Below are 18,826 nucleotides of genomic sequence, written 5' to 3'. Positions count from 1 at the left end.
AGGCTCGATAGGTGCAGAAGTTTAAAGAAAGACCATATACCGGCCGGGTCAGTCCATTATGGCAAAGTCGTTGGCCTCCAACTTGAGTTTTCCATTAAACAAAGCGAACCTATTCTTCTTAATCCCGCAAGGATGCGTATATAAGATTTACTTGGCTAACAATATCAGCATGTCACAAATAAATCAAGCAAGAGAAAACCATTGAATTGCTTTCCTCTCGTCTTCTTTCTTTCTTTGGCCAATATTCTGTTCTTCTATTTTAAGTGTAGATCGAAAGAGCTAGCTCGCACTGTAACATGGCGGTTGTGGGGGATTTTGTTGTAGGGAAAGCACTCGACGCACTGTATGCCGGTGTGGAAAAGCTGATTGCCAATAATCTACTCTTTAAGTCCCTCTCCACCGACATCAAATCTAAGCTAGACTCTTTGAGACGGATGATTCACAAGATGGTACAGCGTAACCAGCAATCCGATTGTCCAGAGGATCCAGTACTAAGAGACTTACAAGTACTAATGGAGGAAGGCGCAATGCTCGTGGGTAACTGCTCTGAGGTTCGTAGTTGGCACATCTACAAGAAGTACAAATACACCAACAAACTTCTCAAGTTGAATGAATCTCTTGAGAATCAGTTAGCTTTATTGAATGTGCGTGTAGCAGGTGTTGTAGACGAGAACAATGGTATGCTACATGAAATCTTAGATATTGTGAATCCAAACAAATCTCCAGAAATTGAAGATCGGTGTGCACTACCTGAACTACCGCCACTTATAGTTGGATTGCATATTCCATTGGAGAAATTGAAGACGGAATTGTTTAAGGATGAGGTATCGAGGCTTGTACTGACTGGTCCCGGAGGATGTGGGAAAACTACTTTGGCATCAAAGTTTTGTCAAGATCAAGACGTCAAAGGTATTAGTGTATTACTATAAATATATATATATACACACACATACAAAATCTCTCAGGTAAGGATATCCTTACTTCAGTTTATGGAACGGATTTCCAGTTTTTCACCACTTTTCAATCACATATTCACATCTTAACCGTTCAGTTTTTAGGTCCTAATGTATAGATCATTTGCAAAATTTCAGCCAAATTAATGATTGTTAAGGCATCCAAAACTGCAATTTACACGAACGAGCTGAATCTGTCGAACCGGAACCGTTCGTGTACATTGTTGTAATTTGCAGTTTTGAATGCCTTAACCATCATCAATTTGGCTGAAATTTTGCAGAGATGATCTATACATTAGGACTTAAAAACTGAACAGTTAAAATGTGCATATGTGATCGAACAGTGACCAAAAACTGGAAATCCGTACCTAAGCTTAGGTAAGGATGTCCTTAGTTAAGAAGGACTGCACACACATAAATATAGTTAGTATGTCAATATACATATACAGAGGGAGGATCTAGAGATAACCTCCTTAAACTTGAAATGTGAAGATGTTTTTATTCTTAGCATGTAGTTTAATAATCTAAACTATTCATTCTCTAATTACATACACGCGTATGAATCCTATAAAAAATTAGTCAACATTTAACCATTTGATAAGCACAATATTAGTTTAAATTATCTAACAGATTATATTTATTTACACTATTTTGAATGATCAAATGATTATGGATTTGGTTGATTTTGTTGTATACACAATTCTTGTATATTAACCTAAAGAATCAATAGTTGAAATTATTGAATTAGGTTATATATTATTGTAAAATAGTAAAAATTTTCAAATTCTTAAAATAAGAAGACCATCTCTAGAACGGCATCTGCATATAGATATGTATATAATATAGGGATATTGACCAAATATAATGAAAAAGTAGTGCGCATGCAGTACTCATGGCCGGTATTAATTGATAAAGTACTCAGTAGTTTTCACTTTTTAAAGCATCACCTAACATAAAGCATTATGACGATCGTGAGCCCATCGTCAGGTTCAACGTCTCTCACGGCTCAGGCAGTAATAATATTATTTGGGAGCAATAATAATATTATTGAGGGGCAATAATCATACTATTTGGAGAATTATTGGGGGGGGTGGGGCCGGGGCAATAATATGATTACTGAGTATTATTAGGGGGCAGTAAAATCGGACGCCTGAATCCGGTCACCGGTCAGGTAGCCGGATTCAGATTCCGTTGACCGGAAAGCGGTCACCGGTCGCGGGAGTTCGGCGAGGTCTCCAATGACTTCTCTCTCTAAGTGACAAAGAAGGAGAGGGCAAAATTGTCCCAAAAATAAATAAAAAAAAATAAAAAAAAACTTAATTGAGTATTAGGGCAAAATATATATTAAATATTGGGTAAGTGGGCAATCTATTAGACCCAAACACTGAGCGGGGTTAATTAACCCCAGAATTTGGTAAAATGATCATTTTCCCTATAATATATTATATATGTATGTGTGTGTATCATTCTTTTTTTATTGCTACGTACCCTGATCAACATTAGAATTTAGCCTTACATTTACAGAGTCAGGTATTGTGCCATTTCCTTAAAAAAAACTATGATCCAAGGAGTTATATAAAACACACTATTTAGCATTTGAATGTGTGTTTTATACAACGCCATGCATCATAGCTTTTTTTTTTTTTTTTTTTTTTTTGAGAAAATTGCACAATACATTTTTCTTACTAGTGAAATTTGCATTTATGGTTTTTCTCGTACATTTATACACAGTTAATACTTGTAAACAGAACTAAAGAATCAAATTATATGGAATCGTATAATTAACATTGTAATTAAAACGCGAGATCTATGACAAACTAATGTGTTTATATTGAATTTGATTAGATAAATTCAAGAACAACATCTTCTTCGTCACTGTTTCTAAAAAGCCCAATTTGGAGCTTATTATGAAAGTGCTATACAAACAAAAGGGTTATGAGGTACCTACTTTCCAGAATGGAGTTTTTCCAGTGAAATGGCTGCAACAAATTGTGAAGGAAAAAGGTAATGATCCTTTATTGTTGGTCTTGGATGATGTTTGGTCTGGATCAGAATCTGTTCTTCAGACGTTTGAATTCAAAATGTCAAATTACAAGATTTTAGTGACATCGAGGTCTGAATTTTTGGGATTCGGTTCTTCATATCGTCTACAACTATTAGACAATGACAATGCAATGCAGCTATTTCATCATACAGCATCCTTGGGAGATAAGAGCTCTCATATTCCAACACATCTTTCAAAAGAGGTGGGGCGATTCCTTTCTTGCATATATTTAAGCTTACTTGACTAGCTAAAAAAATCTCATGGGTATAACATAAAGTAGGTACTAGGTATCTAACCACTTTTAATCTTCGTGAAACTTCAACAATGCAGATAGTAAAGCGCTGTAATGGATTTCCACTGGCCATTACAGTGGTGGGAAGATCACTTTGCGGTAAACCTATAGAAATGTGGCGAAGCAGAGTAATTGAATGGTCGAAAGGTTATTCTATTTTGGATTTTGAGACAGAATTGCTTCTTCGCCTCAAAACTAGCTTAGATGCCTTGGATAATGAAATGCCTATGGTTAAGGAATGTTTCTTAGACCTAGGTGTGTTTCCAGAAGATGCTACTATCGAAGTTACAGCTCTCATTGATATGTGGGCAGAGTTGTATGATTTGGACTTGGGGACTTTATGCATTGCCAAACTCTATGAACTCAACAATCGCAGTCTAGCTAATTTGTCACGATTTAGGTACGCAACACAAGTTTATATGTTTTTTCAATACGTACTATATTTCATTTAGTTGCAGAATAGATCATTAGGTAACAATATTTATTCTCAATAGTGTCCTCCTCTATGTACGAACAACTAATTTTTTTTTTTATTCATAAATTAAATATATAGAGGTATTGGGTTGATAGTTGAGGAGGATGGAGACTATAGTGACTACACTGTTAAACAACATGATTTGCTTAGAGAATTGGCTATCTACCATTCGAAACGAGATCCGATGGAGCATAGAGAAAGAGTAATTATAGAAATATCTGGAAACAATCTTCCCAAGTGGTGGAGTGAACAGAAGTATCAACCCATCAAGGCTCGTCTTGTATCAATCTCAACTGGTACGTAAGTAATTACTTATGCAATTATTTACATACAAAACTTTGATTATAAATGTAGCAACTGGTGGATATATGTTGTCCCATCTGATCTCCATTCTCAATCTCTCTAGCTTTAACAATCAAGTGTCTGTATAGTAATTTATTTCACGTTTGATACTCGCATCAAATAACATTTTGTTCGCAGATGGAGAATTCTCTGTGAAATGGCCCGACATGCAACTACCTGAAGCACAAGTTCTAGTGTTGAATTTTCAGACGCAATATAACTTTGCCTTGCCCGAATGTGTGGAGAAAATGGAAAAGCTCAAGATGCTCGTTCTCATAAATTCTAGCTTTTATAATAACATAGATAATTTTCAACTTCTGGATTCCTTATCAAATCTAAGGAGTATAAGATTAGACGGCCTCAATCTTTCTTTCATAACCGAGAGCCCGGTACAGTTGAAGACTCTACACAAGTTATATTTGGTAAACGGTGAATCTCTCGGTAACGGTCCTGTCAAATTATCACATGTATTTCCAAATCTAAAGGAAATGTTCATTGATTGGTTCATCAAATTGGAGGAATTGCCTGCAGAGCTCTGCGAGCTGATTGAATTAACAAAGCTCACAATCAGCAGTTGTAATGTGCTTTCTAGCTTGCCTGAAGCGATTGGAAATCTGGTTAATTTAGAAGTGTTGAGGCTTCGGTACAATTTAGAGCTTTCAGAGGTTCCAGACTCGATTGGAAATCTCAACAAATTAAAAAAATTTGAGATTTCTGCTTGCTATAAAATTGAGAAATTGCCTGAACACATAGGTGAGCTGAAGTGTTTAACAAATCTCCGCATCATGTGGTGCGATTTGCTATCTGCCTTGCCTGAAGCGATTGGAAATTTGGTCAATCTAGAAGTATTGAGTCTAAGGTTCTGTGCCAGGTTGTCAGAGTTGCCAGAGTCGATTAGAAATCTCAAAAAGTTAAACTTTCTTGACATTCATAATTGCAGAAAAATCAAGGAGTTGCCTGAACAGATTGGTGAATTGAAGAGTTTAAGAATGCTGCAAATGAGTCGTTGCTCCGAATTGAGAAACCTGCCTCAATCAGTTTCAGATCTTGAGCAGTTAGAGGAAGTGATATGCGATAAGTGGGACGAAAAACATCTATGGACACCCTTGTTACCCACAATCAAAAACCTTCGCATCGTGGTGTATAAGAAGGAAGACTGATATATATATATATATATATATATATATATATATATATATATATAGGCCCGATCAAGAGAGGACGTCCGCACTTTCGCTAAAGTGCGGACGACGGCGCTGCAGCCCCGCTCAGGCCTCGACAGCAGCGCGAGTCGGATCGGAAGGAGGTTGAGGTTGCAGGTTTCTGGGCAGCAACCTGACCTGCAACGCTGCAACCTCGTCGCCGACGACTCCACCCGACTGCAGACTGGTCCGTCCGACCCTTGGCCTCCCTCTGGCAACTGGCGCCGGCCTGAGTTGGGCTGCAGCGCCGTCATCCGCACTTTAGCGAAAGTGCGGACGTCCTCTCTCAATCCGCTCCGTGTGTGTATGTGTGTGTGTATATATATATATATATATTTTTTTTTTTGATAAAGATATTCATGGCTTTTTACTGTAATTGATTTGAGCAACTGAATGAATTGATTTCGGTACAGAATCAGAATGCTGCTAAAGTGCTAATGGCATTGATTGAATAACATTAAGATTAGAATATTGAACAATCTAATTGAAGTAGAGCTTTTCTCATTATTGAATTCATTCTTTTTGCTCAAAAAATCATAGTTTTGTTGCAATTTGGGTGAAAGAAATCAAGGGTTAAAAGCCACAAAATCATAATATAGCTTTTGTAAAACCTCAATAATTACAACAATCACAAAACTCAGGAAAACCTCAAAAAATATGTACTCAAAACTCAGACGAATTAACACAAGACCCACCCAATGCACCACAACCGGACTGAAGCCTAGTTCGACTTCCCAACCCCGAGTCAAGCAACTCCTCCCAATCCACTTCCTCCTCTTCCTCCTTCTCCCTCCCTCTCATCATCTCCAACATTCTCCTCGCCTTCTCCCTCCCTCTTTCACTCCCACTCTTCTCCACCTCCCTCAACACCTCCACCGCCCCGGCCGCCTTCGCCAACCCCTTAAACCTCAAACCCCCACGACTCAACCCATACAATGTAGCCACACAACTCTCCTGAGTCGACCGGGAATCAAACTCATTCCCCCTCAACACCCCCACTAAACACTCCACCCCACCTGAATCCAACATCGCAGCCCGCCCGTCCGCACACGAACTCAAGTTGCACAATGTGAGCAACACCCGACCCGTCATGTGACCCGACTTCACCATCCTCAAAAGAACCGGAACCGACCCGATCTTAACCAACTTGGACCGGTTACTCTGAACCAATGTCAAATGGTACAAAGCAAGTGCCGAGTCGTGCCGAGTCCGCTCGCCCTCCGAGTTCAGCAAGTGAAGCAAAGGCGGCAGAGCCCCCAATACTCCGATAGCCGTCTTGCAATCGTCATCCAGCGCCAAGCTAAAGACCACACCGGAGGCGTGCTCCTGCGCCTCAGGCATTCCCGCCTTAAGCACATCAATCAAAGGCGGGAGGATTCCTGACCGTACGATCTTAATCTTGTTTGACTTTTCCAGCGACAGGTTAACCAAAACTGCGACTGAGTTCACCTGAATATTGGCGTGCCTGGAAACGACGAGTGGTCTCAAGGCGGAGAGGAGCCGAGGACTGCAGAGGTGGGCCCGGGCGTCCTCTCTGGTCCGTGTGATCTTCCTCAGCCACGTCAGAGCCTCCTCGATTTCGGACACGTGGACGCTTCTGAGCCGGGCCAAGACTTCGTCTTCCTCGTTCGAATTCGTCAGGGCTTCGATTTCCGAACACGAAGACGAACGCGACGAGTAGCAGCTCGGCTGAGTCGAGAACGGCAGCGGCGGGGTCAACGCAGCGTCGCTGACCGACTCGTCGGAGCTGGAGTGGAAGTGACTCGGCCGACGAGTCAACTCGGTCGCCGCGTGGTTGAAGCTCACGTTAGGCGTCTCCTCCACGCCTCGGATCAGCGACTCGTTCTCGGAAACCGAGACTTTCAGGTGGCCGGAAGCCATGGATGTACGGACGAGCTTATCGGCGGAGATAGAGTCAAGTGGCTTGGGAGGGGCAATCGAGTAATTTTGACACCAGTTGAGGATGGTGGACTTGAGGGCGAGGTTGGGGATGACGGAGGTGAGATCAGGTGGGGGCGAGTCCACGAGATTAGGGGTGAAGTTGAGGGCTTTGCAGACTTGGACGCAGACGCGTTCGAAGGTGTGACCCGAGGAAACTATAACCGGGTCGCCCATTAATGACCCGGAAATGGGGCAAATGAACTCTCTTGGGATTTGAGGCTTTGAAGGCTTTGATGGAATTGCAGATGAGGACCTGTGAAACAGCTTCCATCTCCGGCTTGGGCTCCGAGCAGAGCTTATTATCTCTGTTAATCTATCTCCGGTGTCGTAAACGCAATTGGTTTCTTTGGATTTGTGGACTACTAATCTCATCAGACCGTCTTTAAACTCCATATCTGAAATTATGGATTGATTCCCTTATGAAATGAAAGATGTTAACTTTATGCTCCAGTGGGAAAGATGGTTAAACCCCATTGAAGTGTTTTGGATAAGCTGAAATTTTTGGGTTGCTAAAATCGCTGAGGATCAGGTCTGTTGTGGTATGGTGGTAAAGCAGTGACTGAAAGAGAAGTGAATGAGGAGGAGACTGTTGGAGTTTGGAGATAGAGTTTTGATGGGAATGGGATTCAGATTCCTATTAGTTCAATCATAGAAGAAGAGCCCTATAATAACTCAGCCAGAGCTTCAGGTATTTACGCAAGTAATTCCCCCCATTCATTTCTGTTTGCTGTCTGAAAGTGAAATTTAATCACCATTTCAGGATTGCTCTATTGATTGAAGTGTACTACTATATTTGGACACTGTTTTATATGAATGTGACACCAAGCATATGAATCCAAAAGTACTTTCTCTGCTTTTTACGATTGTCGACTTTCTGTGTTTGTAAACTTGGGTCGACACAAGTTTTAATCTCTACTGTTTCCTGTCATGGAGAAAGAACAGACTTAGTGTTACTAAGTTACTTGGATTAAACGTAATGCATTGGTTGCAGTGACGTATGTCTCTGTTAACCCCAATGACTTCAGGGTATGTAGCATTGTAGGACTATGACCTGAAAGCAATAGCAGTCAAAGCAAGTGACTATTTTCTTTTATGTAAATTGTTTTGATTTCATAAAAGAGTATGTAGAACTATAAGGAAGAATATCCTTGAGGTTTATTCTTTAAATGATTACAAGACTTAGGTTTTCTCTTTAATCTGTTACCAAATACTAAACCTAACAAGTTTGTTCATACCAATCCAGTTTCCCACCAATCAACTTCATTAACATGAAAAGCCCGAAAGCTAAAGCACCTTCTACCTTTCTTGCCTAGGCTATAATTGCTAATCGATCTCTATTCTTCTCTACTTTATGCTATGAATTATGTGTTGGTAAATTTTAAAGCGTTTTAATCCGTGACTAAACACGGATTAAGCTTCTCTTCTAGGCACTTCTGCAGACAAAATACGCGCTGCTTAAGCCGCTTTGATCCCACCATTCTGAAAGTTTAAAGAAAGAAAAAGGTGCTCTCTCACCTCACTCACAGACCCCCTTTTCTTTCAAAATTGTATTTTCATGGGAATATATGCATGTCTCTGACTAATTTGCATTGCTTTAGAGATCTCCAACTAGAACAGCACAACTCTCATCATTATTGCATATTCTTAATTGTTAAGTTTCTGTAGCCATTCATTTTTGCTTTACTTTATATCTGTGTTTTAGGCTGGACAATATCCCCCTTTCTTTTACCAAAGTAATATTGATTCCTTTTCTCTACCCAACAGAGATGGGTCCATCTTGACATAAACCAGATTCTTTTCCTTCTTTTCCTCCTTAATCTGAAGCTTTATGGACTAATTTATAAGTTCAGAGTGGTGATTTCTTCATTTTTACAGTTGAAACCAGCTTCTCATTTTGTAGGAGAAGACGGTCATTATTGGTTTTTCTGTGAAACTAGTCCAGAAAAATTTACAATCTGATATTCTTGGTATCTCCTTTCTAATTTTTTTATTTAATTTTCTTTAGCTTTCAAAGAAAGAAAGGCAGGGAGAATCCATGGCAACAACCTTGACCTAATTGATCCCCTAATTATTTGTAAAATAACCCAAATGCTCAATTATGCTTTGGTTGCATTCACCAGATATTACCTGCACTTTTCGCCTGTAGGATTTTTCCAATACTTAAAAGGCTTGAGAGGGCCCAAGGTTAATCAACTTTTCTTGTACGATAATATAGTTTGATAAAGGCGGAATAAAATTGACATTTCATTTGAGTTGTGAATGTCACTAGCAGCATGAATTATTGTATCTTAATTTGCCTTTAAATTGCTCCAATCTTCCACTAAGATCCAACGACAGCAATCTAATTGCATGCACTGTGTTAGACATTAAGAATTTTCGTTGTTTGATCCTCTTTTGTTATCTCACTGTTAAAACTTTATTAAATTGTGTTCTACCTTTGCAAATTGCCATGAGCTTTTTGTTTGTTGATAATAGTTCATGGCCCTTGTGATCCCATCCATGGGTAGGCCACCATCTGTATGATAAAAACCCCCAATTATCGTTGACTTGCTCCGTTCTCTTATGGGGGTGTTCCTTATTTTTGCTTGCCATTCCGGTGTTCCTTATCAACGTAGTACCTACGTCAACTTTTCATCACGACACCGTCAAGTTGATTACGTGTGACGCATATGAGGTCGAAAATTATGATAAAATGACTGATGTGCCCTAATTCTAAACTCTGAAATGAGATTTTTAGAAAATAAAACCCAATACGTAGTACGTAGACTAAACCCAAAATCCCTATTAATCCTCTTATTGAGAATTGGGCTTCAGCTAAGGTCGTAAAAACCCCAACAATGAGAGTTACCTCACTTACCTTTGTAACTCGAGTGTTTTTACCTTGTTTTTAATTTATTTATTTCTATGATAAGACCTACAACTACAAGGCTACAAAATCAATCTTGAAAAACCACTTATCATCACAACTCTTGGGTATAAATTTTCGTAAGAGATTTATAGATTGCAGCTGAAATCAAACTTGAATTGAAACTCAACCACAAATACATCCATGCCAACTGAACCAACCCATTGGTTACTTGTTTCTAATTATATCATAATAAGGTTGGGTTTTCAGTTGGGCGTGTGCGTTTGTGATGACGCCATAAAAACTCGTCTCATTATAAGCCGCGGAAAAGAGGAAAAAAAAAAACAATAATGAATAATCCGTTCCTTTCCGGGAAAGGAAGCGTGTGAAAACTAGAACCTTCTTCCTCATTCAGTCTGGGTTTGGCTTTGGCTTTGGCTTTTCCTCCAAGCCAACCCCAGAACACCCAAACCCTCTATATATATCTTCAACCACACAACCCTCCTCGTTAAGTTTTGCCCCAAAATTGAGATCTCCTTCTTATTGAATTTAGATCAAACCCCAAAACCAAACATGTCAGGAGGAACAGAAGCTTTTCCAGATTTGGGAAGACATTGCCAGCACCCTGATTGCCACCAACTCGATTTCCTCCCTTTCAAATGCGCCGGCTGCCATGACGTGTTCTGCGTCGAACACCGCTCTTACAAGTCCCACGACTGCCCCAAATCCGATCACAACAGCCGGAAAGTGATAATTTGTGAAGTCTGCTCCACCTCCATCGAGACCACCGGCCACGACGGCGAAGAGAGCCAGAAGGTGTTGCTGGATAGGCACAGCAGGTCCGGGGATTGCGACCCGAAAAAGAAGAAGAAGCCCACGTGCCCTGTTAAGAGGTGCAAGGAGGTTCTGACCTTTTCGAATAATAGTACTTGCAAGACTTGCCATTTGAAGGTCTGCCTCAAGCACCGGTTTCCGGCAGACCATGAATGTAAGAAGGATGCGAAGGCGGTGGCCGTGGCGGCGAACAGAGGGGCCTGGAATGGAAAGTTCTTGGCTGCTTTTGCTTCGAGGAATGGGAAAGATTGTGGGAAGAGTGAGAGGGGTTCCAAGTCTCCTCCCAGTACTCCAACAGTTAGGGCATTTTGAGAAAGATTACTGGGCTTTTGTTTTTTCATTCAAAGTTCAATACTCACATGTAAACAATCAAATTCTGTATTTGTGCTATGGTAATTGAAATTCTTCACATTGCTAAGTCTCAAATTTCCAATAATCATGTATATTCAAACTCACAAGACTACTGTAAACTCATGTCTATACAAAATAATCAATTAGCATGTTGAACACTAGATGTAAATACATACATTTGCTCATGTCCCGCTTCTATATGTAAAACAAATGGTATACTAAACATGTTCAAACCAGCAATACCTATGGAGGAAATTATTCAACTGAACAACCCCTACTCAAACATCAACCTTACACTCAACATCTCTGATACAACATGTGAGAATCTCTCACATGAGAAACGCTGTTTACACATTGCAGCATTCAAAGTAAAAATTACGGTGGTGGCGGTCGTTTACCGCGGGCCAAAAGTGCAAGAAGAATCTTTTTCCTTGGCCCCTGCAAATTAAACAACCTTCTGTAAGAATTGTGCAATGAATTACCAATGGGAAACACAAGAAGGATACACAACTGAGCTAGCAGAACAAAACACAAGTTTCAAATCACATGCTTGATGATCTGGACAAATTAGGATAAAGATATAGATCAGAACAAAGATAAAATATTGGTGCATTAATATTACCATTGGTATACCCAGCTCTTTAAGGTCCTTATCCCCCATCTGCTTCAGAGCACCCATGTCCACCTGCAAATCAGACAATCAAAGCATTAAGGCCAAAACCAAAAGAGAAAAGATTTGATTATCAACATTACTCCTTGAAATCATCAGAACTTCATATTCTAATATATTTTCTGCTGTCTCAGAAATCAAAAGGCCTATAAATGACAATCAAATAAGAAAGGCACACCTCTAAAAATCTGACTATAAAATGTTCGATAAACTTAAGAATAGGTTACTTACTTCTTCAGCCTGGAAAATAATAGCATATTTGCCCAAACCAAGTCTATGCAATAAACTAGCAACACTTAGAGGTTCCTCCCCCTGTACAATGCAGAGAGAGCAATATTATACAACTTACTAAAGTGAAAGAAGTGATAATTAAAAGGAAGCTAAAGTGGTGCAACAGCCAGAAAGTAGTACCATATAAGGGACTTTTTGCATGCTGTAATTTGTTGGCACAAGCTGTCCAACTGGCTTGGCAGTTTGAGGGTTGGATTTTGTTCTGAAAAGGAAGGAATCTGTTGGCTGAGACGAACCAACCATACCATTTCTCAGGAACTGGCCAGCTCTAGGAGCGTCAGCTGCCCTGAAGGATGATGCTGACTGCAGCTCACCAAAGTTTCTTTGAGGTGATGGCCCATAAGAAGTGTTCACAAAGTTATTGGGGGATCTAGCTCGGAATCCTTCTCTACTTTGAGAAGAGTTGAAGCTCCTCTGTGGATTTACATGATACAAATCAGCTGCAGTTTCCCTGGAAGGAATTTGCCTCAGGAAGCTACTCTCATTTGTTTCTGACTTGTGCGGTGGCATCTGATACCTCACTGCAGAATGAGCAGGTTTTGAAAGCTTTGGGCGCGGGACCATCTGCTTGCGTTCTGCAACAACTCCCCCATTTTGCTTAAATGATCTTTTGCGCAACAGTTTCAATCTGAGGTCATTTCGACTGATTCGTGAATCTTCACTTGTTTTAATGAACAAAAGTCAATACAAAGAAAACATATAAAAAGATAATAAATCATACATAAACGTTGGTAATATTACAATTCAGACAAGATGGTTTACCATGTAATGTATTGTCACCCCCTCTCCATTTTATTCCATTTCCATCTCCTCGTTGCCTGGAATTCAGATTCAACACATCATGACAGATATAAATAACATAACAATGCAGACCAAATATCCACAATCATAAACATGTTACCACCTTCGCAAACAAACGATGACTTTTTACAAATTGGAGAAACACGTTTCTCTTCTTATAAGCTTCTGAAACATGTTCAAAGAGAAGACACATTTCCCCTTTTTTACATTATGCACCTGATTAAGGAAACAAAATGCACTTCCCTACTCCCAAATTCTAATCCTTTCTGGGTAAGGCTAACATTAACAATTCAACCATTTTGAAAACGAAAAAGATTCGGGATCTATATGTGACAGTGATGCTGGTTTAAACTGTAGAGTGGTGTGGCTGCTATGCCATTAAAACTATGTGAACCAAACTAGTGGAAAAACACAATCATTCCCAACCTACAGCATCACAAAACTTCCCAATCAAATACTAAGCTGATCAGTGCCATGTATAAGTTAAGAGAAACAGAACAAAGTACCGCTTTCCATGAGCATTACTCCCAAGCCTGTCTCTCATTGATCGTTTACCTCCCGAAACCATACCTCTTTCGCCACGCATGTTTACAGAGTCTGATGTCCCTCCCCTCTCCACAACCTACAAAACTTCCACAATAAGTAACTAAATCCACACACAAACAAAACCCATCAACCTACAATTCAAGCTCAACAATCCAAGCACAACCAAAACAACTATTTCAGTCCTTCATGGCACTAAAAATAGCTAAATTACGACAAATTCAAGCTCAATTATAAACAGAAACAGAAAAAGTATTGAAATTTACAAAACCCACAACACAGTCTATGAAAAGAATCTTCCTTTTTGAAACGAAAAGCTCTAATTGATCAAAACCTGAAAAACCATGAAAGATTTATGGAATGTGAGAAGCAAAAAGTACCTGACCAGAGCGACCGAGGGTGATGGTGACCCTGGGCTTCGACATAGCCGCGAGCCAAATGCGTAAAGTGGGCTTTGGCGATCTAATTGCAGAAGAGGAAAGCCGAGTAGAAACCCTAGAATCAATCTATGCAGTGATTTTAGAGAAAGGAATCAAATTTCGTGGCGTTGGCTTCATGCGTGTCCTTGACCTTTGGAGTTAAGGAATTGGCGCCGGGTCAGGTCAATCTGATTGGGCCGACTGTCTCATGCTTCTAAAGCTCAAGGTTTTACAACCGTTGAGATCTGTTCGTCCTACAAATCCAACGAGTCTCCAGGCTTTTGCCTTTTTCTTTTTTGTCTTCTTTAAAACTCATAGAACTTGTAAAAAAATAAAGTACCATTGGCCGACTGGAATAAATTTTGTCTGTGAAAATTGTAACGCCACTTTTTCGACGAACAGTTTTGGCGGAAGTTAACATTTTCATAACTAATCATTTATTTGTTTGATCTGACTTAGTGAATAAATAATTTCTGTTTGCATTGATTTTTTGTAGAGATGCTATTTGATGGTTAATATAACTCTTTAATGGTTAGATTGGAACTAGACTATTGAATATATGCAAATAACAAACAATTTGATATTAATATTCAAGTTGAACTTCCATATGATACATAAATGTTGAAGATCGACACAAGTTACCCAACAAAAATAAGTAAATAAACTTGATTAAATCTGAAATACATGATTGGTAGACCAAGGATTTGGTGTGAACCAAACCAACATTCCTTTGAACAAATCCTCAAGGGAGACATACTTAGGCCATGTTTGGTTGACTGGAAAGAAAATGAATCACTTTCCTTTCCTTTGGGAAAGTGTTTCCCTTCCTTGGCTGTCCCCAAACGCAGGAAATGAAAGTATTTTCTCTCCCAATGCCCACTTTCCGGGAAACAAACATGGCCTTAGGGAAAGTCAAGAGTTTGATGCTCTTATCTGTAAAGGAAAATACGTCAAATTCTATCTCGGACTCTTTATAATTGTATCTCCGATATAAAACATAAGTTTAAGTCTCTTATTATCGGAACCACTAAAGTCGCTGCTAGAAAATATAATTTTGGTGGCAAGGTCGCTTACAAACAATGTCCGGTCACCAAGATAAAAAACTTCTTCACAGTGAGGATCATCACTGCTATTGCACTCTAACTTAAACACTCGAAATCCTTGAGTATAATAAGGACTTGACGATCAGAAATATTATATGAGGCAATACTTATATAATGAACGATAAACAGGTCCTTCGTTGCAACATCTCTTGCTATGTAGGGATTGGAAATGTAGGTGCCATACACGATGCTATCCATCACCCTATTAGACTTCGACACTGGAATAGGGAAGGTTAATCACCCTTTCAGCGGTATAGGTAACACCTTAGATGTTAAACACCATTAAAGTCTTGTTGTGGGCAGGGGCGGCCCTGAGGTAGTGCAAGTGGTGCGGCCGCACTAGGCCTCCAATCTCGGGAGGCCTCAGATCTCAGAATATGTGTATATAACATATATTAAAAAAAAATGTCAAACAATTTAATGAAACGCGAATTAGTCCAGTTGGCCAAGTCACTATCTATTTTCCACCCATGACCTGTGTTCGATCTATAGTAATCTCTCTTTTATTTTATTTTATTTTCATTTTTTTGCTTTTCCCTTTTACATTCTCATGTTTTTTCATTTATTTTTCGGCTAATTTTCCTATATATTATGTTTTTCATTCTTATATATTATTTTTATTTGCCTTGTTATATTAATTTGACCAAGTTTTTATAATATATTTTTTTTATGTTGGAATTAGTAAGGCCTCATTTGGATTTTTGCTCTAGGCCTCCACAACTTCAGGACCGGCCCTGGTTGTGGGTTGTTGCAGCATATAATTTCCCATTGATTATTTCTATGTCTTCAAAATTGAGAACCACATTCCTCTCTCCGGCCTCAATGAGGGTCCACGATTCATCAATGTTTCTACAGAAAGCCAAACGACCAGCGTCACAAAGGCTAGAACACGCTTCGTTTGTTCGAAAGAGGCCACTGCTTTCCGTAAGAAGTCGAGTATGATGCTCCGAGGGCCTGAAATTGTGGATTGTGGTGGGAGCTCGACTCGGCAACCTGATATTGGATTCAATAACAAGTTAACAACAGGAGAACTTCTATGAATGCGCGCAGCCATGATCAACCAGCCTTCAACTGATCCGAGACATCTCGACTCATAAAACAACTTTGGCGGGACTGAATAGTGAGTCCTGGGATCACTGAGACAGCTAACAAAGCAGTGGTCTTGGATGTGGAAAGGGTCAGAATCAAACAGAAGCCATGGAAGCTGAGGAGCAGGGGAGCAGCGCTTGCTTATGGCATGCCAAGAACGGCATACTTGACGAAACGCAAGGTAGTCAAATATGTTTTGTCGCTGCAGAATCAATTCCATAATCTCATCTGGGACTTGTTTCAACAACTTGCTCCCCTGATTATGATCATGTTCATTGGAACGCCTGTGCTTTTGGATAGACATACTGACCAAGTAATCAAGCGCTTTATAACATTAAGCCTACCTTGTAGGGTTGGGTATATATATGAATTGATGAGGAGGGATGAGGATAACACAGAAGCCATGGAAGCTGATGAGGAGCAGGACGGCAATGCTTGCTTAGGGCACGCCAAGGATGGCATACTTGACGAAACGCAAGGCAGTCTAATATGTCTAGCGCTGCAAAATCAATTTCATAATCTCATCTGGGACTTGTTTCAACAACTTGCTCCCCTGATTACGATCATGTTCTTTTGAACGGCTACAACTTTGGATCGACATATTGACCAAATAATCAAGCGCTTGTTGTGTTGGGTATATACAAGTGTTGAGGAGTTTCTGTACTTACATAAGCATTTGCAAGCATAATTAGCTATAATGAGCCACACTCATGATACAGCCAGCGGTACCAGCTATCGTCAACTGTGTGACCTATGGAAAAACAGCCAAACAGGCTACCGCCTGAGGGGCTCACCCCGAGATCACCGCTGACGCGCCGCATCAAGTTAGCATCAGAAGCTCTAGAATCTGGGAACTAAAGTATATCAGTCCCACATCGAAAACAAGGAAGAGGTCAGCCTCTTCCCCACCTATAAAAGGTTCTCTCCTCTCTCCTCATTAATTACGCATTTACTACTTACTTATTGTTATTCTGTCAAAATAAATACATTGACTAACTTAGGCATCGGAGAAGAGAAGACCGCCCAGCCCCGTCTCCCTCTGATGCAGCTTTGTATTTCACTTGAAAGGAAGCAGAAGCTTTGAGAACGTTGCAAGTAGCGGTCCGCCCATCGGATCAGCGTTAACCAAAGACTTGGGCTATCGCCTAAATCTAAAGCATTAACATTGGCGCCGTCTATGGGAATCCTTGAGCAAAAGGCCATCCCACCACAACAAGCACCATGACTAACAGTAGCGGAGGAAACGCTGAAGAACAAGCGGATCAATCCGCCAACCCCCATCCCACCAACCCCTCGATTAACGTTAACCGAGTACTATTCAACACTCGGGTCAACCCCAACGCGGAACCCCAAGGCTCATCCCAGGTACCGCTGACCTAGGGTGAGGCGGAGGCCCGACCCGGCAACAGTCTCCCACCCGGCCAGGATTTTGCCACTATGTATGAGCTGGCATTAGCGGACCTCCACAAGGCAAACAGGGAGCTCAAACAAGAGCGCAGAGAGAAGGGTGAGGCCCAAAAGCAGGTGGTAACGCGGATGTCAAAATTCGACGAGTTAAAGAGGGCGCTGGAACAAACGCTAACCCTGCCCAGAGCGAGCAATCACGGAGCACCAAACGTAGTCGACCCAATACTGGCGAATTGGTACCCGTACCAATCATACAGATGCAGGTACCGCCGAACCCACCAGAACTATTGGGAATGGGCCCACCTCCCCTGCCCCGCCTAATGATGGAACAGGAAGCAGAGTCACAGCTACTTAGCAGCTAGGGCCAGAACCGAGGGCAATCCACCTGTCCCCAGGCGGGATCTAGTTCAGAGGAATCTCCAGGTAGGGCCCGCTGGCGACACAACAACCTTAATCCTAGAGAGAATGCAACAATTAGAGAAAATGCTAATCCGGGCAAAGGTAGGCGCCCCGGCGCCAATCCCAAATCCACTCTTTGCGTCTAAACCAGGACCATTCACAGCCAGGATCTTACAGGCCGTCAGACCAGCTTATGCAAAGACACCAAAGATGTCACATTACAACGGCATGACTGACCCCTTCATTCACATGGACACCTTCAAGAAAGTCACTAACAACAAGGATTTGATGATGCCACTCTCTGCCACTTATTCAACGAAACGTTGGATACTGAGGCAATGAGCAAGTTCTTTGAATGCCCGCCAGGATCCATCGACTCATTCCACGCACTATCACACGCTTTTCTCTCTCGGTTCATCCTACTATCTTCCAGACACCACAATACTACTCAATTATTCAATGTCAAGCAGGTCACAGAGGAAATACTGAAGGCATTCGTCACTAGGTGGAGAGCAGCAGCATCTCAGTGCTGCGATCTTGATAAAACAATGGCATTGGCAGCCTTCAAGCAAGGACTCCTAAGGGGACCATTTCTCTATCATCTCAATTACAATCATCCAAATGCCACGTATGACCATGTCATGAGCGAGGCGGTCATTCATGCACAGGCAGAATTCATCACATATGGAGAATCTCCATTATCGTCGCCAACACCGGCAAAGTCCGCTTAGCCCTCCTGGAGCCAGTAGAAAACAGCTAACAAAACCTTCACTGCACCGCCCACTAACAAGAAGAGAGAGTGGCAACATGGCAACTACCAGAGCA

The 18,826-nt window shown here is 40.9% G+C and overlaps 4 protein-coding genes across 5 annotated transcripts; 2 read left to right on the top strand and 2 right to left on the bottom strand.

Moving 5' to 3' along the window:
• LOC112187253 (probable disease resistance protein At5g66900) lies at positions 1-5,292 on the top strand. 2 transcript variants are annotated; one of them, XM_040514156.1, is made up of 6 exons: positions 1-909; positions 2,799-2,957; positions 3,114-3,199; positions 3,328-3,689; positions 3,843-4,060; positions 4,245-5,292. In XM_040514156.1, exons 1-6 carry the CDS (start codon positions 297-299, stop codon positions 5,264-5,266), a joined length of 2,460 nt encoding a protein of 819 aa, XP_040370090.1. In that variant the 5' UTR covers positions 1-296; the 3' UTR covers positions 5,267-5,292. The 2 variants fall into 2 exon arrangements, with proteins under 2 accessions (XP_040370090.1, XP_024181740.1); XM_024325972.2 differs by having other exon boundaries at positions 2,799-3,199.
• Positions 5,293-5,789: 497 nt separating this feature from the next.
• LOC112187254 (U-box domain-containing protein 40) lies at positions 5,790-8,052 on the bottom strand. The gene has a single exon (XM_024325974.2). The coding sequence runs from the start codon at positions 7,640-7,642 to the stop codon at positions 5,972-5,974; it is 1,671 nt and encodes a 556-aa protein (XP_024181742.1). The 5' UTR covers positions 7,643-8,052; the 3' UTR covers positions 5,790-5,971.
• A 2,394-nt stretch (positions 8,053-10,446) lies between these two features.
• Positions 10,447-11,364, top strand: LOC112187816 (zinc finger AN1 domain-containing stress-associated protein 12). The gene has a single exon (XM_024326762.2). It carries the CDS (start codon positions 10,668-10,670, stop codon positions 11,238-11,240), a length of 573 nt encoding a protein of 190 aa, XP_024182530.1. The 5' UTR covers positions 10,447-10,667; the 3' UTR covers positions 11,241-11,364.
• A 42-nt stretch (positions 11,365-11,406) lies between these two features.
• LOC112187815 (protein bicaudal C homolog 1-A) lies at positions 11,407-14,201 on the bottom strand. The gene is made up of 7 exons (XM_024326761.2): positions 13,965-14,201; positions 13,548-13,663; positions 13,003-13,058; positions 12,361-12,896; positions 12,181-12,261; positions 11,902-11,964; positions 11,407-11,717 (listed from the first exon to the last, which is right to left on the bottom strand). The coding sequence occupies exons 1-7, from the start codon at positions 14,007-14,009 to the stop codon at positions 11,655-11,657; spliced, it is 960 nt and encodes a 319-aa protein (XP_024182529.1). The 5' UTR covers positions 14,010-14,201; the 3' UTR covers positions 11,407-11,654.
• Between the last annotated feature and the right edge of the window lie 4,625 nt (positions 14,202-18,826).

This window comes from Rosa chinensis, chromosome 2, assembly GCF_002994745.2.
Source record: "Rosa chinensis cultivar Old Blush chromosome 2, RchiOBHm-V2, whole genome shotgun sequence".
Classification (NCBI taxonomy): Eukaryota; Viridiplantae; Streptophyta; class Magnoliopsida; order Rosales; family Rosaceae; genus Rosa; species Rosa chinensis.
This window is presented reverse-complemented; position numbering and strand designations above follow the sequence as displayed.